We start from the raw sequence: 26,853 nt of genomic DNA, 5'->3' as shown, positions 1-26,853 counted from the left end.
CATTGTTATCAGTCCACTAGGTGAGATACTCCAACAGTGCTTCTGCTAGTGGCACCAAGGTGTAATCCACACTTGCACTCACATTCAATAGCAGTTCTAACTATGAGTGAGTTGAGATTTTCAGAAATCATATGAATGTTGTATTGTGTATGATGCTCAGAGGAAAACCAGCCAAGACAGGGTAAACTGCAACAGAAAACTGTAGGGTCTCCTATGCAGAGGATAGCTCTGGATATTGCTGGTCCATAACCAAAGACTGCAGGAGGTCATCACTACATACTCATTGTTATTGACTATTTATGAAGTGGACAAAAGTTTATCCATTAATCAAAATGCTAGCACAGACCATTACAGATGTGTTAGTCAAGAACTTGATAGCTTGATTTAGAGCACTGGAAAAAATTCATATGAATTAGAGAGCAAACTTCAACAGCAATTTATTTATTTTGAACCAAGATTTCAAGGAGATAGGGTGTGTCTTTAGTCTGCTCAAAATTTCATTTTTTTTTTTTAGACTGAAATACAGCTTAGTTATTAAGCTTGATAAACTATAGTAGAATTCTATGGTACTGATATAGTAATTTATGATTTTTTGATTATTCAACTGTATATATCAAACCTAAAAAAATTATTTTGTTTCATATCATCCGTGTGTAAAATTTTTAAAGGAGCCAAGCCTCTAAGCAAAGCAGCAGCAGAAGTCCATACTGCTGTTGACCCACCCACAGAAGTGAGAACACAAATAAACAACAAAAAACTAGGCATAGTGATTTGTCCCATTATAGTGTGTGGCACAAGAAAGAGAAGACTAAAGATGTGGTGTTACATATCTTTGATGGGATCACTAAAAACTAAGCCAAAGAAGATATTTACTGCACTGAATGCATCTTTAGGAACATCCAAGTCCTGGGAAGTTAAAGATTGAGCAGACTCTGGGAAAACTTCAACTACAGATACCAGTGCAACAGTGGTACAGCCAAGCCAAACAGCTCATCCAATGGTTCCTGCAATCATCAAAGAAGTTCCAACCTTGAAAGCTGGTCATGATGGAAGATTATAAAGGAAATACACTGCTGTAGTCTCTGAAGTATCACTGTTGATGAGACCCTGGGATTCATCCCAGAAGGGACCGAGGTTAGAACTTCTTTCCAGACTACTTAGTGATTATGAACTTGCCTAAGTTAGAGAAGATTCCAGTGCTCAAATGCTATTGCCAGGAGATAGTAGCCAAGTGGTTAGAGGTTTGGGTCTTCAAAACCCAGGAAGGAGTTCTAGTTCCTGTTATGCATGCTAGCTAAAGCAGAGCAGAAGCTGGTAAGGGCCTGAACAGACCTCAAGGCACTCACAACCACTAATCAAAAGATAATGGTGACAGTGGAAGTTCTGCTGATGGGGTTATGGTGAGCATAGTGAGGCCTCAACCACTTTCTAGGGCATGTATATTTATTTTGTACATTACGTACAGTGGACTTTACCTAAAATGCCCACTGCCTTCTTCACTCATTACTGTGAGAGGAGGACAGAAGTGTAACAGTTTTTGTCTATTATTTTATTTTGTTCATATATACACATATATCTTAATATATATATATATATATATATATATACATACATACACATATATATCTTAATTGGCTTATTTATTTTTGTTATGACAAGTCCTAGCTCTTTCACACATGTGAGTGCGTGTGCAAAAGACCAGGGATTTTGAAGTTTTCTCATGTACATTTCTTTTCATTGATTTCAAATATAGTTTATGCATGTTTAACATGCCATTATTCGCTTCCGCAACTGAGTGTGCATAAGTGACATGCAGTAAGCTTTCACTTTATTAATCAAGTATTTTCACATTTTTAAAGTGAAAAACTTTTCAATTTTGAAGAGTTTTCTGTTAAGTATGGTAATTTTGTCTTATGGTGTTTTTTTGTGTCAAAGGCTTTTGTGTATTTGATTTTTATACACATATTTTTGTGTATTAGGATTGTTCAAATGACTTTACAATCCAGGAAGAGGTTAATGTTATAAGCTGTATTTTTATTAAGTTAATGTAGATATTTGTTTGCTAGAGAGAGTTTGTCATTATGTAATGAAGATGACATTAGAATCAAGATATTTTTGTAGGAAGCAGAAAAAGTATGATATGAATACAAGAATCAATGTAGCATTGAGCTAATGACTGAGTAAGTTGTATATACCTCAATATATGCCCACAGACAAGTGAAAGTTATTGTTTCTGCAATTCAGTTAGTTATATAGTAAGGGTAAGCACACCTGTGATTCAAATTCTGCAATTAGCTTTATATAAGTAAGTTAGGAATTTGTACCATTAGAGTCAAAACTATATTTATGAAATCAGCCTACAAAAGAACATAGTCTGTATCATAGCAAACATTTCTTATACAACAAGCCCGATGAAGCTTCAATGGTGAAATGTTGACTGAAATAAAAAGTTTTTTTATTACTATCTGGAGAGTAAAAGTCTTTTTATTTATTTCTAATTTTATTGACAAAATCTTTAAATCCCTATGTACTAAAATTCTGAAAACAACAAAATGTTACTTCACGTAAGGTTAAATTTGTAAATTAATGTCCAACTGTAGCAAAACTAAAGTATTCAGCCAGAAAATTATATAACTACAAAATATACAATGTAAGATGCATCAGTCTAAATTTCATATTCTTCTCCTCCATCTTCCAACCAACTTCCTTTTCCAAGCTTACTAGATACCTATTTATGAACGTGTGTGTTTTTTCATGTAAGTACATATCTCATTACAAAATACATTTCATCAAATCAAGAAATTAACAGTAAACTAATATATTAACTCTTATGTATGCCTCATGATGAATTAATAAATTAGATGTGATGTGTATTAATATAACTTTGTACTCAATGATTTAATACATTTAAGACTTGGCAGTCATATTTGACTATAATCGAAATTGCACATGAATAAAAGGATACAATAAGCACCCCCTCCTTCCACAGCTCCATTGGTAGAAATTGCACAAATTGACAAGACAGTTGAAACCAGGATCACATAAGCAAGAGTCATCTGTGCCAAACACTCCAAGATGCCAGCATAACCAACTACATAACCTACAAGGAAGAGAAAAATATACTACCACTAGGATACCAATTCTTTCAAATATTATGCTTGAAAAACATTAATTATAACTGGGTTATTAGCAATATTTAATATACAACTAATTAACAAGATCATTAATTGATTAAATTTGGTTATTTAATTAGTATATTCCCCCTATTCAAATAAAAAAAATGGGTGTGGGCTAGCTTTGTAACTTTTCAGCCATTGCATTATTATAAAATTCTATTAACATTGTTTTTTTTTAATATAATTTTCAAATTAGATTTGGTTTCTTATGATAGACCCTTTCTGAAGGTTGCCATATGAGGATTTAGTGAAAACAAAATTCTAAAAAGATATTCTGCCACAAAGTTTTTTAAAGATAACATGGACATTTCCTAATTGGCAAATGACTCACTAATGTTGACTAAATAACAGCATGCAGTTGCTATTATTTTATGTTTTTAAGCTATGCAGTAATCCCACACTTCTGTATATCAAATGTATTGACAATTAAATAATGAAATCATGTTTTACTATCACAATGATAAGGGCAATAATGTGTTTATTTAAAATACATCATGGTAGCACTTAGAAATAATTAAGTAGCCCATTAACCAGTTTACTTATTACATTAGGATCTCTAACAGGCTACCCTGAAATTTAAATTATTTTAGGCATGATTAGAATAAGTTAATCTATGAGGCTTTGGGCATGGTCAAATACATCAATCAAAAGGGTTTGACCTCTTGAGTCAAAAAATAATTAAATCTCCAATCAGTCAGGAGATGACAGAGCTATAAGCTCAAAGTTTGTACTTGAAAAAAACAAAAAACTCAGAGCTGTTCTATGAACTGCTCATCTGTGGCTAAAAACTGTGTTAACAAACACAGCAACTTAATAAAACCATTGCATATCTATCAAAAAAGCAATAACACCAAATATAAACAGAGAACCAAACATTAATAAAACACCTTTATTAAGCCTTAAGCAATCTCCTGTCATGCAACTTCTGTTGTTCATTGCTGTGTATGTATACGTGTGTATTCCTTTGTGTAGATAAACTATCAGGACTTGATGATTACAAAACCTCCACACATTAATCCTTTGTCACTGAGTTAAACTTGTAATAAAGTTTTCTTTTATTTTAACTCATTTAATCCATCTCTAACCCTAATTATAACCCTAATCTTATCTCAAGTTATCTGATGTCTTCTCATTGAAGAAAATTTCTGAAGCTTTCAAACAGATATAATTCAAACCTATATATACTTATTACTACTTGCTCAATCCAACTTTCTATATAGCTATTTTCAAAGATGTGATTCATTAGTAAGAGATCAAACCACTTGACATGGAACCATAACAAGGTTTCTATCAAGGCCTCTACAAAAACTAAGGGAAATGCTGGAATACCAAAAAATAGATAATATAATCTCAAGTGGTAAGAGGTTCTTAGCAATAATAAAGCTATTCTTCAGAATGGGCAGAAATATTCTAAAGTAAATCAATAAGTTAACTGATTTGTTTACAGGCAAAACTCTGTACATCTGTGCAGAAACAAAACTATTAACTTTTTGTTTTCTCTTCATAAATTACACTAAGTAAGTCCCAGAAAATGACAGAATATCAATTCTAAGCTTCTTCTGAGTTAAAGATGTTGAAATATAGTTAGAAGTAGTCAGGAAAGGAAATGAGTTTTAGGAACTAGGTACACGCTGAGAAGGAGCAGTAGGGTGATAGGTATAAAAAAGCAAAAAGAAGAGACAGGAGGTTTATATTTTATATTCTAGCTTGTTAATATTGGTAATTTGAGTTCCTAATTCGTACATTCAACATACCACATCACACACTAAAATCGATATTTAGGTGTGTATTTATGTGTGTTATTATAATATTTACTTTTAAATTTACTTTAATGTATAATACTAAAATTTGAATTATAGTCTACAATTTCATACCAAACTTATTGACATAAAATAGTAGCTCAATAAAATTTTGAATGCAAGTCAACAAATGTAATGACATGGCCTTTGACCCATGACGATAGGGTTAATAAACATCTTCAGTGGTACTAAACTTAACCAATGGGGAAAAAATGCAAACTGAGAACTACGTACACAGCATGTACCCATGTGTACCCCCCATTTCCATCAGTGGAAGTAGTATATAAAACTAAATTTAAAATTTGTGTCTGAAAAAATGAGGTGTCAAAAAATATGAATAGCCACAGGAAAGCCTGCCTTCAGGCACAATAATTTAAAATTAAGTTACTCTGTACATAAAAATGTATCATACGTTTAACATTTAGAATCAGTAAACGATATATTTGCTTTTCAGTCACATGTTGCAACAATACTGTGTACTTTTCCACATAATGTTTAAGTCCTTTTTAATTCACCATTAAGTAATTATGTTATGTGAATAACATTGTGGTGTTGCCCTAAATTTACTATTCAGTATCATACTTAAAGCTCGGCTGATGAGTCTTGATTAAGTGAAAGTTTAGTCCACAGTAGAGGGTACAGCAAATCAAAGAATATATATGTAGGCCCCTACATTCGATTTTACTTTAACCTTGGTAAAGAAAAACATGTAATGTCATAATTTTCCATACTTGTTATATCAGTATTGTTTTATACATTTTATAAATGTGTTTAAGTATTATCCAAGTGTGAAAAATTTTGAATTTTGCTTAAAATATTAAGAAAAGGGCTATTCAGAGGTTCTTTCATTGTTTACTTTCTACTTTTGTCATGTGGCATTACTGGTAAATAAAGAGATTCACGTTTCACCTTACCTTGCATTTGAAAAATAGCTTATACTACCACTTAGTTTTGAACAAATTCCATATATCATAATAATTATTAATATTGGTAATAAATTACACTTAACAAATACATATTACTAGTATAATGAATGTAAGACTGAAAGATGTGAAAATACATAAAATTATTATTATAAATATATTTATTAATTTAATTAAACAAAAAGTACCAGCAAACCATTGTTGAATTTCCCAAATATAGCAATTAATGTCAGAAATTATAGTTTAATTTCTTTTAATTGGAACTACTATTTTTACACTTTGCCAGCATAATTTTCCACTGCATTGAGATATAACAAGCTGGAGTGAAACCAATCAGGTTATAACAATGTGGTCTTCAGGAGCTCAAATAAGTGAATCCCCATTTAGGTATATTTTGATATGTAGACCAAAAAGTAAAATGTTGGCTGTACTCTGCAGAACTTAGTAACAGAGGCAGTATGGAAACAGCATAAAACTATATCAAAATGAAGCATCCTGCTGGATCTAGTGTGGAGGACAGGTGGCCCAGAAAAACAATTATGCAAATATATACTAGTAGTGCTAGTGTACTATTTCTATACTACTGTGAATAATGCTCCCTGTTATCAAAATAGACCATTATTGTGTCCCAGATGAAAATATTTTTATGTTACTTCATTATTTTTGTATATTTCTAGGACTTACAGAAATATATATCTTATACATACATACATACAAACACACATTTCTTCTCTTTATTTATAATAACTTTACTTTAAATTTTCTCTTTCTTTCTTTAATTGTTCTATAAACCACATTTCTTTTTAGAGAAGCTTGAAAGCTGAAAATTAAGCAAATTATGGAAAAAATGCAATTCAAATGCCCCCACCATTTCTTAATATAAACATGTTAATTTAAAGTTGTAACTTACAATTTCAAATTTATAATACACAAACCATATGCTTGGTTTCCAGTCTGAATTTCTCTGGCTAAAATCTTTATCTTATTATGAACCCTAATAGAACGTTTGGGCAAAAAGAACCTTAAACAGTAAAGATTCAGTTCAAAAACACTTTAAAACCTTGACTGTTGACTGCTAAAGCTGTACACATATAAAATGTACAAAAAAGCACACATGTTAGAAGTGTAAGGAAGAGAAAATCTGCTCGAATGGGCCCACTTGTAATTATTATTATTTTCTTGCTAGCCTACAATAAAAACAGCTTGATATATTGCACCCAAACCTTCTGTAGAATACTAAATAAGGTACTGTGAAGGTCGTAAAGGTATTGAAAAGTTGATTTGTTTCTTCTACATCTTACATAAGCTAGAAAACATCGTAATTCTAGTGTAAATGATGTTATAATTACCCCTTTCTTACAAATATCTGGTGTTCCTTTAAAAAGCTTAAGTACAAAGTGAAACAGGAATTACCAGACAATAAGAGATGAACATTAAATGACTAAAATGTAGATAATCAATGCTTCATACACTATACAACTGTTGTCTTTAGGAAGCCAACCCCTATATTACGTATGAAGTGAAGGAGCAAAAAAAATATCAATATATATATATATATATATATATATATATACATATATATATACATAATATTCAATTTATTATACACATTTGTAAAATAATTACTATAAAAGATAAGAAGACTTATTTAAAGTGATGTTTTAGTTATATATGTTTTGATTGAAAAGGCTGCTTTTCTACTGGTAGAATTTTGTACATGCTTAGTGTCTAGTCTAAGCATATATTTACCCATTGCTATGCATTATATGTAAAGAATTTAATTACACAGAAATTATAAATGCTCACTATATTCTCAAACAAATCTCCAATTGCAGGTTAACATTTTACATCTTGAACTAATACAATCAAATAGTCAACAGCTACAGTGAATCATCAATAACCATATCAGCTAGTTAAATGCTATGTTTATCATCATTACAATGTATAAAGTTATCTACCATATCAAGTAATCCTTTGCTCATTATTTGTCCAGTTCTAAATCCTTCCTTATTGTGAATGTTAGTGAATAGTACATCAGAATATGAGAACTTTTTACATTTTTTACATTGCATCTTGGATGTGAATTATCAATCACTTCAGTTTCATATTTCCTATAAGAACATGTTGGACAAGAAAACAACCATAAAATGCTGTGAGATGGTTGAAGTATTTCTCCACAAGGATATGCTGGGCTCTCTTTGTGTAAATGGTATTGTCTGTTTCAGTCCTAAAGGAATCTTGCAACACCATTTTTATCCGTTACCTCAGACTGCTTGTCTGCCATGTATTTACCCAAGTGTCAAACACTAGAGCTGGGCAATTATTGGTTTTTGCTAATTGATTAATCAACAGCCCCATTAATCAATTACACTCAACTAATTGATTAGTAAAGTGTACCTTAATCCATGGTTAGAAAACTAAAGAAGAAACAACTGAAAACAGGTGTTGCCAGCTAGTTGCCTTACCTCTAGTGAGCAGTTCAAAATTGGTGACATTGGCAGACAGCTTTAGTAACTTTGCCATAACAAAGCAGTGCTCCAGAGAGCTAGCAAGTCAGCATAAAATATGAATTTCTTTTTTTTTGAAATATTGTCATTTTCTATTTTTCATGTATCAGTTACAGTACTATCATCAATATGCTATATTATGAATTGGTGTACTTAGAAATTGCACACTGTGAAAATGATTATTTTTCCACATAGACACTTGCACCATACTTAAAATGAAGGTAAACTACAACTATGAGTGAAAAGATACATTAAACTATCAATAGATTGTGATTATGAAAGTCATAACAGCAATGCACTGATGGTCAATTTTAGAATTGATACAAATTACTGATAGTAACCACAGTTATAGATGTTTTTGACATTTGCAAACTTAATTATCTTCCCCATTCTGTTTGTTTTATTTTAAGCTGTTTCTAGGTAATTTTCCTTTGTTTCAGACTGGTTTTATGTCTCTACTCACCTGTAAGCCTAAAAGCATATGTATCTGTCAAATTTACTAGGTCCATCCTCAGGAAAATTGGCAGTCTTTAGTAAATGTGAAATGTATATTGTATACAAAAAATCATTTTTTTTTAACAAAGTATTTGTGTGAAACATGAATTTCATGATAGGGATAGCTTATACTTATTTTCATGTTAAAATTTTCATACTTTATTTGCGCAACCTTTAGAATCTCCTCAATGAATATCAAAATATTTTTTTCAGTAACACTGTATATTTTATCTGTAGATAAAACAACAGACAACACATACTTGAGCCTTCTGTTCTTTGATTAAGATCTTGCAGATTTTTATGGAACCAATAAACTCACCAAAAGTTCATATGATGCTGGGAAAAACACTGAAACTGAAGTGATGTCAGTGCTTAACACAAATGATTTGATATAAAATGAATGATCTAGGTTCAAAGGCACATATAAAAAAAAAACACATATAGAACCTCAAAAACTGAACATTTATGTAAAAGCACTATTAAACTGCATTGTTATCAATTTTCTAATATGTCCAACTTGTGTCAAATAGCTTTATGCTTTTGTGAAAGAGCCTTTTCTGTACAAAACAGGTTGAAGATAAAATTAAGATGCTCTATCAAGGATGAAAATATACTGTTTAACCCTTTCGAGATGGGTCACAGGTGAAAGGCTATGTCATTTTGTTTGTTGATTTGCATTCAAAATTTTATTGAACTACTATTTCATGAATTTGTGTCAATAAGTTTGTTATCAAATTGTAGATTATAATTCAAATTTTAGAACTATACATTACTCAATTTGTTAATGTTAATTTAAAAGTAAATATTAAAAAACAGATAAACATTGATTTTTGTGTGCCATGTGGTATGTTGAATGCAGCACTGGTTGAAATTAGATGTTTATATAGTCAAAATACTAAGTCTATAGTTTCATATGAATTAGAAAAGAATTAGAATTTGCTAAGATATTGCTCTTGTAATAAATCAAACATAGCGGTACCTCGCTCATCTCTATCCATTTTTGGAAACAGTCCCTTATATACACTTACTTCTATATATGACATGAATAACCAATCAGAAGCTCAAAATGTCCCCTAGTGGTTTTCTCAGTCTTTCTAACATACCTAGCATCATTTCTTTCTTTTAAACCAAGATTTCAATGAGGTAGGTTGTGTCTTTAGTCTGCTCGAAATTTGATATTTATTTAAACCCAAATACAGCTGAGTTACTAAGTTTGATAAATTATATTAGAATTATATGGTATTGATGTAGTAATTTATGATTTTTTAGTTATTCAAAAGCATATATAGAACCTAAAAAAATATTTTGTTTCATATCCTCCACGTGCAAAATTTTTGAAGACTTAGCAATCTACATCAAGCAGCAACCGAGTACAAAGGTCATAACTAGAAGAAATAATTTTTGCTTTACTTCTTTATTTACTGTTCGATGTTTTAGGAAAAATAACTTTAAGAATTTATTTCAAAATAGCAATAATCTATATACATATATAATGTATAATAACTGAAATGTAACTGTATTTTACAAAATACAGCAGAACATAGATAACTCATTATATAGCTTTGTGCTTAACAACAAATGCAAATAATAGCGATATTTGTATTACTTGTATATTTGAAATAATGAAAAACAGTAAAAATCAGAAATACTAATTTCAATTAGTTGATTATTTTCATGATAATTGTTGGAATACTAGAGAATAATATTAATTAGAAACAAAATTTGATTAGTTATTCTTGTGCTGATCAATTTAATTGTGATTTGATTAATTGATTCTTGGAATAATTGAAAACATCAGTTATCAAAAATGCTGATTTTCATTAGTCACTTTAATCATAATTTTGATTAATGGATTAGTTAACATTATAAATGTTGTTGCTGCTCATAGGTAATTGAATAATCAATTAAATCATCCATTTCTGTTCTACAATTCAATTAACTTGTTTTTCCCAACCATTACTGCTGTATGTTATACAAAGATCTACTTAAGAGATAAATCCAAGATATTATATAGCTAGATAGCATCTAATGCATCATTTTTGCATGTACTTTAAAATAATAATGAAAAATCATAATATTTACAATAGTGTTGTAAGTTAGTACAGCTGGTAAATTATCTTTAGTCATAACACTACAAATGTACACTCCATATAATAAGAATATTTCTATGAAAGCAAAAGTAAAAAACAATAGAATAAACTAATCTTTCATTATGTTTATATTTTTTCACCTCACATTTAAAATGATAATTTTTTATTATACCTAACACTAATACAAACACATACTAAATACATAATATACATGTACTGTCCATTTGATTCATTACTAATAATGAAGAATCTCCAAAGTTTACATTTACAGTAGTTTTAAAGGCACTAAGGAAAACCACATTATACAATAAATACATAACATTACGAATAATGTTAATATATGACATGTTAGAAAAGTGCAGTTTCCAACAGGCCTATTTTAATTGTTCTGAAGTGGGACACTAGGTTGATTCTAAGATGGAAAGGTTATCTTAGAGAGTTAGGCTATGATCTCTTGAGAAAACTATGGTAGGAAGTGATCTTATTGGATTTTATACAATCATAGAAGGGATTCATATGATAAAGGCCTCTGATATGTTTTTGCTGCATTCAAAAAGGAACACAAAAGAACACCATTTTTAAGCTTTGGAAAAGACATGCTATACTTCAGTTTAAAAAATTAATACCTCAAAATGTATTTCCGAAAGAAGCACACAGAAGCTATCCCTCATGTGCCTGCCCCTGACATTTTGTGCATGCTACTAGGCTTCAGATATCTCCCAACTAAGACATGTTTTAATGTGAATTTCACTAGTGCATGATGTAATCATCATTCAACAGTAGTCTTTCACCAATAGAAGGGTGACACATCCTCCATGTGCAGTAGACCTCATAAGCACTTATGCTCAAAATTAATTTCATTCTTATTTAAACAAGGCCAGAATAATGTACACTGGTAGTGGAGAAGAAGGATGGGGTGTATGCAGAGAGGTAAGTACCTATCACAAATACATTTTCAGCTAAAAAAAATGTTTTTTTCTAAAACAATATCCTTATTTCTCTTCACACAGTAGCTAGAATCCCACATTTATATAGTGGAGGGGCCTGAGCAATTACAAAAACCTAAATAAGCTTCCTTTGGAGAAAGAGACTGAAGGAGAAAGCCAAAGGAGTATGACACCCCATAGCAGGGGCTTATCAGAGGTGTAACACCCATGGGAAACCTTATTCATCTAATGCAGGGTATACTCTTTGCCCAAATGGAAACATGAAAGTAGAAGGCAAAACACATCAATATGTTGCACAGACGAGCAGAAAAAACATGACTGACCGAGCATTTGTAAACAACAGGTCAGTAGGACACAGGGTGTAGCGTGGCTAGCCCTATCAAAATGATATACAAAGATTGCTAGTAGCTTTCAAAAAATGAAACTACTGGATGAAATTGTTCAAAATTGTATCATTGTTTCTAAATGAATATCAAACACTTTTTTAAGGTAAATGTTTATATTTTATTTTTCATTTTCTCTACTATATCACCAACTTTACCTATTATCATCAACAGACAGTGCAATGAAATGTTTAAAATTAAAGAATGGAAATATGTATAGACCTTCATAGAATAGTCTTAAAATATCTTCTTTGGGTCATATGCATAATTTCATATCTTTACATTTTCATTAATAGTTTATTTTTTATGTTTTATTTTCCTTTCCTATTCTTTATCATTTATTATTTATGTCAACACATGTCAACAGGTACCCGTGGATGACAGAATAGCATGATAGGCAGAAATACATTAGCCTTCAGCAAAATCTCTTTTTTTTTGAATTGCTTGGTAATATAAGCCTTGAGGAGAGAAGCAAATTTTGAATTTCAAAACAAAAATAATGCATAATTATTCAAAATATAAAAGTAAAACTTAGATACAATCCAACTGTCTAACTATAACATATTTAGGTAAGAAACAACCAAAGTGCTATCGTGGGTCAAGCAGTTAACAGTACTACAAGCAGTTAGATCTACCCAATGACGACAACTTAGCACCAATTTAAAAATAACTGTTGTTGGATTATAGTATAAATTGAGCTCTTTCCAATGAGTATAAATACATATGTCTAAAAGATATATGTTGGCTTCTAAAGCTCAAGGATATGTATAGAAGGTGGGCATGGCACCTGTACTTGTTTCTACTGCATTGAAACATACGTGTCAATAGGGTAAGTAAACGTACTTACTGTCTAGGCAAACGTCTACATGACCGGTGTTACCTGATTCAAGATAGCAACTGTGAAAATTGAGATTTTTCATAGCTCATGGGTCATGTGACAACAAAACTGAAGATTAAGTATTTTTTAAAGGTTTCTTTTGAAACAAAGGAATTAAAACTTAGATAATAAAACTTTGAATAATAATAATATACATTATAATGTTAATTTTATCAAGATACATTGATAGTGTACCAAGTATCGGGTCAGAATGAGGAATAAATTAGAAGGTTGGACCAACTAACCCAGATAAGCAACATCATGGAGGAGAAGTGATGTTATCAAGAAAGAGGCCTCCTAAGAATAAGTGAGGATGAACCAGTCATTCACATAATAAAAGAAATGAAGTCTTAGACTGTTACATAGTGAGTAAATGTTCCCACATAGGGAGCCAAAGTGATGCCAAAGGGGAAAGCTCAGAACTACCACATCTGATCCCAGTGAATGAATTGAAGACAATGCTGAGAAGAATGGAAAATGGGAATATGTAAAAAGGTTTATGAGACGTCGATGTTGATCATCCATAGTCCAGGAAAAAGATCAAAGAAGAGGAAGAAACCCCTCCACCTTGAACTGAGTAACCACTATATAGTGGTTGAGAGAAGGTCAATGACAGGACACCAGTCCCCAGTACTTTGGGGGACAACTACATAACAAGAATAAAATCCTGGAGAGGTGCAAATGGCCCTCTAAACAATTCTTTTGCCTAAAAGATCCAATACTGCAGCCTTGAAATGCAGAATCCTGAGAAGTAGAAGGAGAAGGAAAAGGAGATAGAGGAGGAAGAAACAAGAAGGGAGGAGAAATTCTATGTGTAAAAATCTGAATGACCCACTGATCAGCTGCAAATGGGGTCCAGAGCTCTTTAAACAGTAACAGATATACAAACATCAAAAAGGTATAAATGGAGGTTGTCACCAATGAGATATGCTTCAGAAAACTTGACAGGAAGGGGGAGGGAAAGCAAGAAGTAAAGGGATGAGAAACAGGAAAAAAAGAGAGAGAGGTGAAGAGTTTACAGGGTCAAGGTTTGTTTGAAGTTAAGCACAAAGCAACACAGTGGGTCATCTGTGCTTTGCCCACCACAGGTGTCGAAACCCAGATTCTAGCATTGTAAGTCCACATACATACTGCTGTGCCACTGGGGGGCACAGAGTCAAGGAATAGGCATGGATTTGTTGTTGGACAGTCTTGGCCCTAGTTTCCAAGGTATTAGAAACATCCCTGAAGATTTCAGAGTGAAGAAAAGGAGCCAGACAGAGGTCATGGAGGTAAGAATAGAGAAGACAAACAGTAGAAAGGAGAGCATCACATCCATATCTCAGAAGGTTCCACAACAGAAGAACCAAGTAAGAAAGGGAAAAAAAGAAAATGATACCCTGACCAAAATATTGAAAAGTATTGGTCATAGATCTCCAGACAAATTATCAGAATCACAGTATAGGGTTTTATAGAGGATAGGTAACAGAGGAGATGGGTAGAAAAGGGCAAGTACAGGAAAACTGGGCACTAGATAGTTACAGGAGACAGGGAATTAGCCTCCCAAGCAGCAAATAAAAGGGACTCTTGGGATTGGAAATCCAAGAGTGGAAAAGGGAATGGCCATAAGCCATGGCAAAGGAACCATTGGGTCAAGAAGAATGAGGCATTTAAAAATGTGAACAAAGCTGATCCAGAAGCTTATGGACATGTATGTCTGTAGGAGGGAAAAAAAACAAATAATCCTTAGAGAAGAGGCATGTAGTAAGGAATAAAAAGAATCAAAAGACATAGGTGAAAGAGAATTATGCTGAGATATCAAATCCACAAAGAGATTTGGAGGAGGAACATTGCCCTTTAAAGGTGAAGAGGAACCAAGTAGAAACCCAGAAGGTGAAAGAAGATGAGGCAAGGAAAGCAATAATGAACCCATGGCTTGTCCACCAGCGGCAGTAATATCCTCCACAGTCAATAAGCCTCCACTGAACAGGAGAAATAGGGGCAGTTTTATCAACATTGCCAGAACCTCAGGAGGAAGTAGTAGTCACCATAACTTGGGAATTCACTGTTTTATAGCAATTCTCCATATCATTTAATGAATCTGGGGACCAGAAAACAATTTATATACATTAAACAAAGTCCAATAAAACTCAGAACTTTAACTTAAGCAATGCTAAAGCCTAGTACAATAACAAAACAGCCAATGACAAGCTTAAATTCATTCTTTAAGCATTTATTGACTCATGTGAAAGAGGACTATTTGAACAACTTTCTTGCCCAAGATTAACTTAACAAGATAAATATCATATTTGTTTGCTTTATCTTTATTTCAACTTTTAGCTCTTTGAATCCATTAACCACAATTATCTACAGCTTACTCACCTACTCGAAGAAAGAGCACTGCACTGAACATTGACAAACAGACAGGAGTGAAAACTCCCGAGAATGTTTTCAACCGTCGGGTACTGCCAATAGGAATATTAGTTCCATTCGTTTCAGAAAATGAGTGGGGTCCTCCATTAGCTCCACTGAGGCTACGAAACAGGCGAGAGTGCCTAAGCAAAGGTGTTCGATCATTAGCTGCAGTTGTATTAGATGATCCACCTGAAGTGACTGAAGTTACTGAAGATGATTGGAGTGGCATCTCTGAATTCTGACTACTTGCAGCTGTAGCTCTCACTGAGTCTTTCATTTGCAAAACTCCTGATGAAATTTCAACATTCTTCTCCAGCAATACTATTGATGACAAATCACTTTTCAGTGACATCAAGAAGTGCTAAATGAAAAAACATACAAATATAATTTAAAGCTTCAAATGATAATTTAACAGTAAATATTGAAACTGTGCAATATTTTGAAAATCTGAATTTCCCTACAATTTTCAAAGCCCTGCCTAGACCTGAAAGTTTATTATCAATCTTTTTCATACATACAAGTTTTGTAAGAAAAAATAAAAATAAACAATAATTGTAGCAGCTTTTTCAATAGTCCACATAAAAATCACCAAGGCCTTCAATCTGACAGCTTTGACTTTTAAAATTTAAGTATCTTTGCATGTATGAAAGACATGCTGTTTTATGTTCATGACTTTTCCTAAATCCATGTATTAAATACCCTTACAGCGTTTCAAAGGCAGAATCACATATATAAAAAAGATATAATCACTTTTACCTCAAACTGCCAATGGCCTGTTAATCTGACTGTTGTTTACAATACATGCTTTTATTCATAACAACATGCAATTAATTCTTTTTGTATTACAGTTTCTGTATAGATGCCTGTTGTTACTTCTATCTCCAACTGCCCCTATCAGCTCTTTGATTAAATTTTGGCCCTTGAAGTCAAGAAGAACAAATGTTTATTTGTTGGCTGATGTGAATGAATTTTAGCATAGTCTACCTATAATCCTAGCAATTCCTGTGAGAAGTGGCATCTGCTTGTCTGTTGATTTTTGTATATATATATAGTAACAGAAAAAGTGACAGAGATTCAAAACTCAAAAATGGTTCAAAGAAGATGAATGTCTGCTCAACAAATGATAAAGATGCTCACAACTTTTCAGAAAATAATTCTGATGAGGAAAGTGTGACCAATCACGAATGTAATGAGTCCTGGATTTGTGAAACACAACCCTGCAGGTGAAAGTTGCAGTTGCAGGCGCTCCAGTTGTGCCAACCACTTTGCTTGGCACATTATTAACTACAGTGACTCCACTTGCATCACTAGGAAGGATGGAACAATTTTGGAAATTATGAATTCTACTGTTGAGGCTGCAAGAAGATGGGCTGCACAAAATGTTACATTGATAGTACTCTCAGTGCTTTTCACTTACTGATTGATATGTAAATGCAACACCACATCCAACAGTGTCCTGAAGCAGAGGCTCGTAGTGGTGCAAAACGATTTCTGGAAAATATCTGTAGAGGAATTAGACGTGTTTATTGCACTGCTATATGTCCTTGGGGCCTATGGTAGTAAAAGCATTTATCCAGAAAGCTTCTGGGCTGCACAATGGGAAATTTCTTTTTTTACAGAAACAATGCCAAGGAACCAAATTAGAGAATTATTGAGATTTTTGCATTTTGACTTGAGAGCAATAAAAAGTGCCCAACTTCAAACAGACAAATTTTCCATGACATCAGAAATATGTAATGGCTTCATTGAAAACTGCAGTAACTGCTAGAAGCCAGAAGAGAATATTACTGTGGATGAGCAGTTGTTTCTCACAAAAGTACAGTGTTACTGGACACAATATATGGTCTGTAAGATTTTGGCTGTCAGTAGATGTTGGCTCAAAATATATTTTAAATGGTTTCCCCTATCTGTAGAAAGACATACTTGCCCAGCTGGTCAGAGACTGGCAGACAATGTGAAGGATGAATGTTTGCATTCTCTGCTCTTTTCAGATGTCAGCTGCCATTGACACTATTGAAAAGAAAACAAAACAACAGAAATTGTACTTTTCTACAACCAGACAAAGTACAGAATGGATGTTGCAGACCAGATGGCACTTCCTTACTCTGTAAAAGCTGGTTTTAGTCAATGGCCAGTTGCTGTATTTTACATTGCCTGGACCTGGCAGCCATCAATTTCCTAACTTTGTACAACAAATGCACTGGATAAAATATAAGTAGGAGGAATTTCATCTTGAAACTAGCCTCAGAGCTCCGACAAAAACATGTTTGAGAAAAATACAAAGCACCAAGCATCTCAGCCTGAATCCATTAAAACATGTATAAATTTAGTATAAAACACCTTAATGTTGTAAAAATTAAAATACTTGATGTATATAATGAAGATACGTTTTCAAATTATCTGCAAAAACAATAAAAACATAACAAAACAAGGCAACATATCACCAACTCACTCCCCAAACTAATTGCAGAAACTGATATCCACAGACATGCACCTTACAGATGTTATCATTTTCCTACACTGAAAATGTAGTTCCAATACACTTACCTCCCTCTACATAATAGCTTTTTTCATTCAATGCTGTCCTCTATATGCAAAATTTTTGCTCATCACTAGCCTTGATACTCCTACCTACCCTCATGTGTTTACATGTGGTACAGTTGCACTGTAGTAAACAAATAATCATGCAACAATCTTCCATCAATAGGAGAGCAACACACCCTCCTGGCACTTCTGACTCCTATAGTATAGAGCCAAAGCTTCACATCGAGATTAGGCAGAAAAGAAGCACCAGAAGTGGGGAGGATAGGTGGGAAGTGTGAGAGCAGGTAAGTTTCTATCAGAAATACATTTTCAGTGTAAGAAAATTATTACTTTTGATACGATACCTTACCTCTTTTTACATAATAGGTAGAATCCCACATTGAACTGATGGAGGGACTGGTGCAAAAGTTACCTAGATAAGCACCCTTCGAAAAGGACCCATGGAGTGTGACTGCACCACATCTGTACCAGGTATACTCTTTGCCCACAGAAAAGATATGTGTTGCATATACAGGCCCAAAAGACACACACACGTCCAATATGCAAGTAAGTTGATGCACTAACTGGTGTAAAATGGCTAAGGTGCTTCAGACCGTAATTGGCAAGTCAACTCCAGTCCAAAACCTGGTGGTACTGGGAATTAAACATCTGGGCTACAGTAAGAGGAGGGTCCCTACAATCTTTACCTCAAGCCCAAAAATCAAAAGGGAAATTGCACTTTTGTAGCAAAAACCCAGGAATTACACGTGTGCCGACACAATACACAACCAACACTAGGCCACCCAGGAACCATACTTCTGGGTGATGGTAGGAAGGAGGAATTCATCACGATGGGTCGACTCCAGTACAAAACCTGGCAGCATTGGAAATTTATCATCCAGTCCATGGTAGGAGGACTTATGTTGGCTGGTCCTGCTGCAATCCAACACCAGACTATCAGGGAACTGACATCCAGGCAGCAGTAGGATGAGAGATCCCAGAGGGGTGAACTTTTTGTGGTACATACCATCTAAACCATCAAAACATCATCACCATATGCTCAACTGAGTAGAATTGAACACATCAGTAGGATACACTCTATGGACCACCACCCCAGCAGCTAGGAGCTGGTAAGTGGCTAGGATTCCCATACTCCACTCAAAGGGGCAGAAACAATGCAGTGGGGAGTCCAGAGAAATGTAACACCCAAGAAAGTGCAATGGGAAACCCTATTTTGAAAAGCAGACCAGTTCCTATTTATTCAACCAGGATCAGATTGATGAGCAACTATCCTGACACTGCTTTACTCATTATAGTCCATGAGTTGGTATAATCTCTAGAACATTTTTTAAGGTAAATGTTTATATTTTATTTGCCATTTCCTCTACAACCTCACTAACTAGCTATTATGATCAGTGAAATCAATGAAATGTTTAAAATTCAGAAATAGAAATATGTACATACCTTTTAACTCTTTTATTGAATAATCTAAAATGTCTTCTTTGGTTCACATGCATAATTTCACATCTTTATCTTTTCACTTATAGTTTATTTTCCTTTTCTATTATTTATCTTTGATTATTTATGCCAATACATACATAAACAAGAGCCTGCAGGCAATATAACATTAACTTTTACAAGACAGTTTTAGCCCCCCGGTATAATATTTCTTGCACTCATAAGTTTGTCAAAGCTGTTTTAGAAATTCAAAGTATAAAATAATTTTTAAAATCATTAAACTTTCGTTTATAAATTTCAAAACACAAATAATACATAATTAACTAAAATATAAAAGTAAAAACCTAAATGCAATCTAACTATCTATCAAACTAATATGTATCAGGTGAGAAAAAATTGCCAAGTACTACGGACACCACTCACAACAATGGACTTAGCCTCATTTCACTAAGTTTGAAAATGGATGTATAAACACATTTCCCTTTACATTAATGACCTTCAAGAGGGAAATTTGCTCGTTATATTGGTTATAAGCATGCCATTCAACCTTCAAGAGGGAAATTTGCTCGTTATATTGGTTATAAGCATGCCATTCAACCTTCAAGAGGGAAATTTGCTCGTTATATTGGTTATAAGCATGCCATTCAACCTTCAAGAGGGAAATTTGCTCGTTATATTGGTTATAAGCATGCCATTCAACTTAAAACTGTCACTTAGCAAAACAGCTTCTACTTTGTAAGTGGGTATGGCATAGCTTGAACTCAGGAATTTCTACAACAGTTTCCTTTTGAGGTCAATTCTAGAAGTGTGTGTGTATCAAGTTACTGGTAAATGAATTGTGTGTGCATGTAGTTTATTGCCAGCAAGAAAAACATTTTGAACCATGTTCGTTTCTTGCATATAGTCTACAGTTCAGTTGCTATAGCAACTTAAGTTTTTAATTACTGTTTGAGTAGTTTCTTTTGAAATGAAATAATAAAAACTTATAAATAATATAAAACTTTGAATTTCATTGTACTTGATGATGCTAATTTCATTAAAATATTTTGATAGTAAAGTGGTTTAATTAAATTTTGAATGTAGCTCATTAACACTTTAGTACATGCGCAGAAAGAGATTAAAAATGTACCAGGTGTCATAGGGGCAAAGATTAGTATACCTGGACAGGCAGCACTCACCACAGAGTGGGATCCAATGTCTAAAATGGGCCACTGTAATGGAAATAAAGAAACATAAAAATTCCTACTCACAGTTAAAATGAGGTGGGTAGAATGGCACAGGTGGTAATCGGTATCTAGAAGTGGAGGAGATGGCCACATGAAGCAAATAATGTGTGACAAAGGTGTGTGGTTTGGTCCAAATGTTAGCCTAGATGATCACTCTCTGTGGACAACAGAGGTGGGAAGCCAGAAAGAGAAGGTGAGATGACAGATCTGGTAAGATGAAACTCAATACTATTGGAATCAGAAGACAAGGGAGAATAATCCAACCAAATAAATTGACTAATCCAACCTGTAAAGGTCACAGAGGAAATGTCTTGAGTAAAGGAAAGGTTCCAATGGAGAAACAGGTGGGAATGGGAACCGAAGAAAGAAGACATATGCAACAAAACACCAGAGAGCATAAACAGGACAAAGAAGATTATCTGTCTTAGAGCAGGTATACCTATGAAAAATAGACAGGAGTGAAATAGGTATGAATGTGACATAAGCTGTTGACATCTTTGAAAAAAAATTACCATCTGGATACAGGAGAACATAGATATGGAGGTAAAGAATACATGAAACATCAAGGGCAAAGATTCTGGCCGACGATGACCACAGGCAAAAAAAAAGAAGCAAAAGATAGATTTTCATGGACAAGTGGTATAAGGAAAAGGTAGCCAAGGGTTTCAAAAAAAGGATGAGTAAGGGCATGGAGAACCATACCGAAGTCTATCTGGAAGGGATGTAGGACAAGGTGGATAAAGGAGAAGAAAGGAGCAATACAAGAGAGAGAGGACAGAAGATGAAGAAACTGTCAAACAGACAGGTCCTAAAACATGAAGAATACTAGAATGGGAAGGGAGATAACCATGGCATGTAGACCAGCAGCGGAAAATGTGCTATTTTCACTGATAAACCATTAAGTATGAAGGACAGACCAAATAGGAAAATCAGGATGGGAAGGGAGATAACCATGGCATGGAGACCAGCAGCGGAAAATGTGCTATTTTTTACTGATAAATCATTAAGTATGAAGGACAGACCAAATAGGAAAATCAGGATGCTATCTCTGTGGAGAGTACAGACCACCTCACAACAGACTAGACAAATGCCACATGTGAAGCCAAAGTGTGCTTGTGGCAGGATGACACACACAGTCGACTGAGGTTGCCAGAGAAGGGAGTGGAAAAGTGTAAGTGGTAACAGAGAGGATGAATGAAGGAGGGTAAAGACTGGAAACCAGTTGAGCAGAAGAAAGATCTGACACAGAGTGGTGTGGATAAGGGATAAAACCGAGGAAGGAAGCAGATAGCAAGATAGGCATAAATGTAAGGGTTGGACCAATCCTGACTGAAGGCATCTACTCCCAAAGTGGAACCAGGGACCAGAATAGGGGGGGAGTTTGAAATTGAGGTAGGTGGTTAATGCTTCCAGTAGCAGATTACCCCACTGGGCACACAACCATAGAACCACGTAGGGATCTAAGGACCACTCCATGGAGAGAATCGTGTTGGGATGAGACAATTGATTTGGAACAAGATTCAGAGCACCCAGGACATGACATGCCAGCAGCCGGGTATGATAAGACCCAGGATAGGAGTTCCAACATTCAAAAACAAAACAAATGTAAATGCATGCTCCTGTAGCAATTGATGCAAGAGACAATAGTCGATTGTCAGAATGAATCATGACCAACTAGTCTCATATTAAAGGTAGGAAATGATGATCCAAAGCCAAATGAATGGTAAGTAGCTCTAGAAGATTGGAGTGTAGAACCTATTTGACCAAAAACCAACAAATTGCAATTCCTGTGATTCCATAAATGACCTTCAACCTGTCAGAGATGCATCTGCAACAAGGTGCAACTCAGAATGGGTGAGGGAAGAGGAATGCCAACTGTGTTGCTGAAAGGATAAAAGAATCCAAGGGATCCTGGGCAAGATTCAAACTGAAGAACTAGCATGTGAGCATGATCCAAGGAAATGAGGGCTCCCATGGAAACCCAAGTCCCCACAAGAGATATAACTTCACAAGCAGTGAGAAATAGAGAGGAATGATCTGTGAGAACAAAGAGGTCCATCAATCTCAAGTGGAGAGTTGAAGGTTGGGTCCAACTGAGATAGAAGTAGAATAATACTCCAAAGAGATGATGTATTCAGTCAGAATGAGAAAAAGACTATTCCAACTTCACCAACCACCCCGTATAAGCAGTATATTGAAAAATAGGTGTGGGAGTGAGATGGTTGTAGTGACAGAGCTAAAAGCAGCCAGTTGTCCTTATAATAGTGAAACCATAGACTGTGATAACAAAGAAGACCACCAAAAAAAATACCTAGAGTGAGGAAGTAAGACCAAAGGATAAAACATGGAATTTATATACTCGACCTAAATGGCCAAAACGATGGCAACATCCAAAGAGCAGGGAAATAGGGATATGAAGGTATGCATTTGAGAAGTCTAAAAGTGGCATCCAAAGACCTGGAGAAAATGCTCCCCGAAAAATGAAGAAACACTCTATGGTAAAAACGAGAAAGGTCAATGAAACAGTTGAGACTGGAGAGGTCAGTGGCAGTATGCCAGTCTTAGGGCTACGTGAGAATTACAAAAAACTGGGGAAAACCCGGAGAAGGGTGAGTGACAGGTACAATAGCACCCTTATGAAGAAGATCCTGAATTATTTCAGATAGATGCTGGCAGAAAAGTGGATCCTGAGGAAGAGCAAAGGGAATAGAATGTGAAGAAAATGAGTGAGGTTCAGAAAATGAAGGCGGAGTCTGTATCTGCAAATATTTTTAAAACGCGACAGAAAAAGTCAAGAAATATCTAACCCTCTAGTGACAATAATATTACACATAATGAGAAAAACTTAGAAGCTTTGAATAAGATGATGTCAACAATATTATGCAAGCCTAGTAAACCAATTAAACTGCATACACAACATACAACTGGTACCAAGTTATCTAACGAAATTTGTCACAACTATCACTTATAAAATAATTAACTTTTAATACTCATGTTATGAAAAGTTATGTTATGTTATGGAAAGTTAATATTTTACCACACTGAAAATTAATTTTCAATAGATACTTACTTCTGCTCACAGTTATAGCTATTATAAATTTGACAGCCCTCTAGTGCACAAATTTTCACTCGCCATAAGTCTTGAAACTCCCACCTAATTCTACATGTATACCACATGGTTCAACTACATTTAAGCATGTAACAGTCCTCCACTAACACGTGCAAAAACCCCTCCCATCGCAGATGACTCCCTCTAAGCAGTTGAACACAATCTCCACCTCAATTAGGCACAAAAAATGACACCAGAAGTGGGGAGGACGGGTGGGAAGTGTGAAAAGAGATAAGTATTTATCAGAAGTATATTTTCAATGTAGGAAAATATTAACTTCCAATACAATTACTTACCTCCTCTCGCAGTTACAGCTAAAATCCCACATAGAGCAGGTGAAGGGTCTGGTCTAAAATTACCTAGAAAAGCACCCTTCAAAAGCATCTAAAGAGCACCCTTGGAGTTAGCCCTCTCTGTGTAAACTAAAACACACACATAGGAGACCAAATCACATCTGAACAACGTATACTTTTTGCCTATGTGGAACCAATAGGTGAGGTGTTGCAACAAAGGAAGAAACAAGGTAACATTCCAAATCCCTAAGGAAGAGGAATATGGGTTGTGTGTCTACTGCATGTAGGACCATAAGCAGAAGGTCAACTCAAGTCCAAACCAGTGGCACTTGGAGGAACTCAACCAGTCCACAGTAGGAAGATGGTCCTCAACCATTCACGTCAGGTCTAGTAATCAGAAGAGAAGAAGACCCTTTGTTCCAAGAACCTAAACCATCATGTGTGCAAATCCAACACAACCTGCAGCAAGAAAACCAGGAATGTACATCCAAACAACATCAGGAAGTTGGAAATGCAATGTGAAGGGTCAATTCCAGTCAAAAACTAATCGGCACTGGGGATGTAACATCCAATCCTCAGAAGGAGGAAGCTCTTGGTCCACTCACATGTGAGGATTTATGTTGGCTTGTCCAGCTACAACAAAAACTAGTCAACCAGGAACCAACATCCAGGCAGCGATAGGAAGGAGGATTCCTAGCCAGAGGGATGATATGCAAAATACATGGAAAAATCAAGTCCAGACCAGCTCCATCCAAAATAAAACATCAGAATCTTTTGGATAGGCAAAACACCAGCATCCTACTCTCAACTGAGTGGAATTATGCACACTCAAGAGGATTCTTCCATGATCCATCACCCCAACAGATAGGAACTGGGAAGTGCTAAGGACTCCCGTACTCCATTGGAAGAAGGTGGGGGGGGGGACATATTGGGGAGTCAGGAGGAATGCATCAACAAAGAAAGTGCAATGAGTGACCATTCCCAATTCCAGCAATGTAAGGAATGTTAGAAATGGTAAGCAATTTCTTTCTACCTTACTCATGTTACTCATATGATGCAATATACTACGAGGAAGAACCTGCAAGTTGTCTTGTGGAAAACCCCATCTCATCAGTGAGCATGACAGACCTTATAGATCTCATGGTGTAGATTTTAGATAACAGTATAATTGGACAAGCACCACTCATCACAGAATGGGCCATGACATATGTAGTATGCCCCTGAAAATAAATCGAAACAAAAAATAATTTACCTACTCAAGAATTGTACTGATGTCCAGAGAATGGCTACTGGGGGAAGATGATATCCGGCTGAGCAGGAAACTGCCAGATGGTGCAAGTAGCACAAAACAAAGGTGTTGATAATCTCTTTCAAAGAATGATTGAAATGAGCAGCCACAGAGAGTCACAGATCTGATGGAGCAAAACACAGAACAATTGGCAAGATTCAGGAAAAAAGGAGTCACAGCCACAGACCAGACACAGGAGATGATCTGGATCAGAGTGGGAAGATAAATGAGATATGTTAGGATGGAAAAATCAAAAACTCAAAACTAGGTGACAAAGACAACACACAATATACCAATGATATCAAGTCAAAAAGTAGTGGCTGAGGTCTAAGTGCTTCTACAGGCTGAGAATGTGCCTGCATAGGAAAGAAAGGAGGGAAAAGCTATCCAAGTCCTCATCATCTTGATCTAAATCCTCAGTTCATGGCAGAATTGTTTGTTGATCGGGAGATCCCTTAGGCCTCATAAAAGAAGCCATCTCCTGACGAACTATGGCCGACACTTCCTCTGCCAATGATCCTGCAGCCATTGTCACAAGCTGTTGAACACCTGTACCACCAGTAGTCATTGTAGTCATAATAGTAAACTGTGAATTCAAAAATACAGACTGACTACCAGCAATGTAATGAGAAATAGAATTCACACTCATATAAAGATATCTAACTTGATATTGGATTATAAACAATACTTTGAATATGTTCCAAATGCACTAACAAAAAAAAACATTTTTGAAATCAAGCACTAGGTCTTAATACTATTGTACCAAATCGAGAAGTGAATATTGCATAGAGGGAGTCAGCTGTGATAAGAGAGTATGTTGCACTTCTATTGATAGAGGACTGTTGAATGCTTAAACGCAGCTGAACTACATGGTATACACATGGAATTAGATAGGAGTTTAAAGGCTAGTGGTAAGCAAAAATAGAGAATAACTAATTGTGAGTGGAAGTAAGTAACTGTATCAAAATTGAGGAACATCTGGGTGCAAGTGATTATTGCTCTGTTAGGTTTGATATTTGGCTACATATGGAGATCAGGATCAATGATATTTTGGTTACAAATTTTGAAGGGTTGTGACAAGTATTATCTGTTATCAATTGGGCAGCTCAGTTTTTTTGGAGACAATGATCAAATGTGGAATATTTTTAAACATATTCTTTATAGAAACAAAATGGTAACTGCAATCAAGAAACAAATTGGCTCATAAAGAGTATAAGAGATAAAATTAGAGAAAAGCATAATAAATTTAAATTTACAGGTATGACAGAAGATTTAGAAGATTATAGAAGATGAAGAAAGTTGGTTTAACAGGAAATTAGGACATCAAAAAGGTTGTATGAGAAAAGGTTGGCTGAAAATGTAAAA

At 34.7% G+C, this 26,853-nt stretch overlaps 1 protein-coding gene across 3 annotated transcripts in view; it reads right to left on the bottom strand.

Moving 5' to 3' along the window:
- The window catches only part of LOC106465274 (solute carrier family 12 member 9-like), a 154,394-nt gene that overhangs the window by 94,378 nt on the left and 33,163 nt on the right, over positions 1-26,853 (bottom strand). For all 3 annotated transcript variants that reach the window (XM_022393133.1, XM_022393132.1, XM_022393134.1), the window contains exons 2-3: positions 15,559-15,952; positions 2,966-3,100 (exon numbers count right to left, since the gene is read on the bottom strand). In XM_022393133.1, coding sequence (XP_022248841.1) covers positions 2,966-3,100; positions 15,559-15,943 — 520 coding nt within the window. In that variant the 5' untranslated portion in view covers positions 15,944-15,952. The remainder of the gene's footprint in view (positions 1-2,965; positions 3,101-15,558; positions 15,953-26,853) is intronic.

The sequence above is a fragment of the Limulus polyphemus genome, unplaced genomic scaffold, assembly GCF_000517525.1.
Source record: "Limulus polyphemus unplaced genomic scaffold, Limulus_polyphemus-2.1.2 Scaffold1891, whole genome shotgun sequence".
NCBI lineage: Eukaryota > Metazoa > Arthropoda > Merostomata > Xiphosura > Limulidae > Limulus > Limulus polyphemus.
This window is presented reverse-complemented; position numbering and strand designations above follow the sequence as displayed.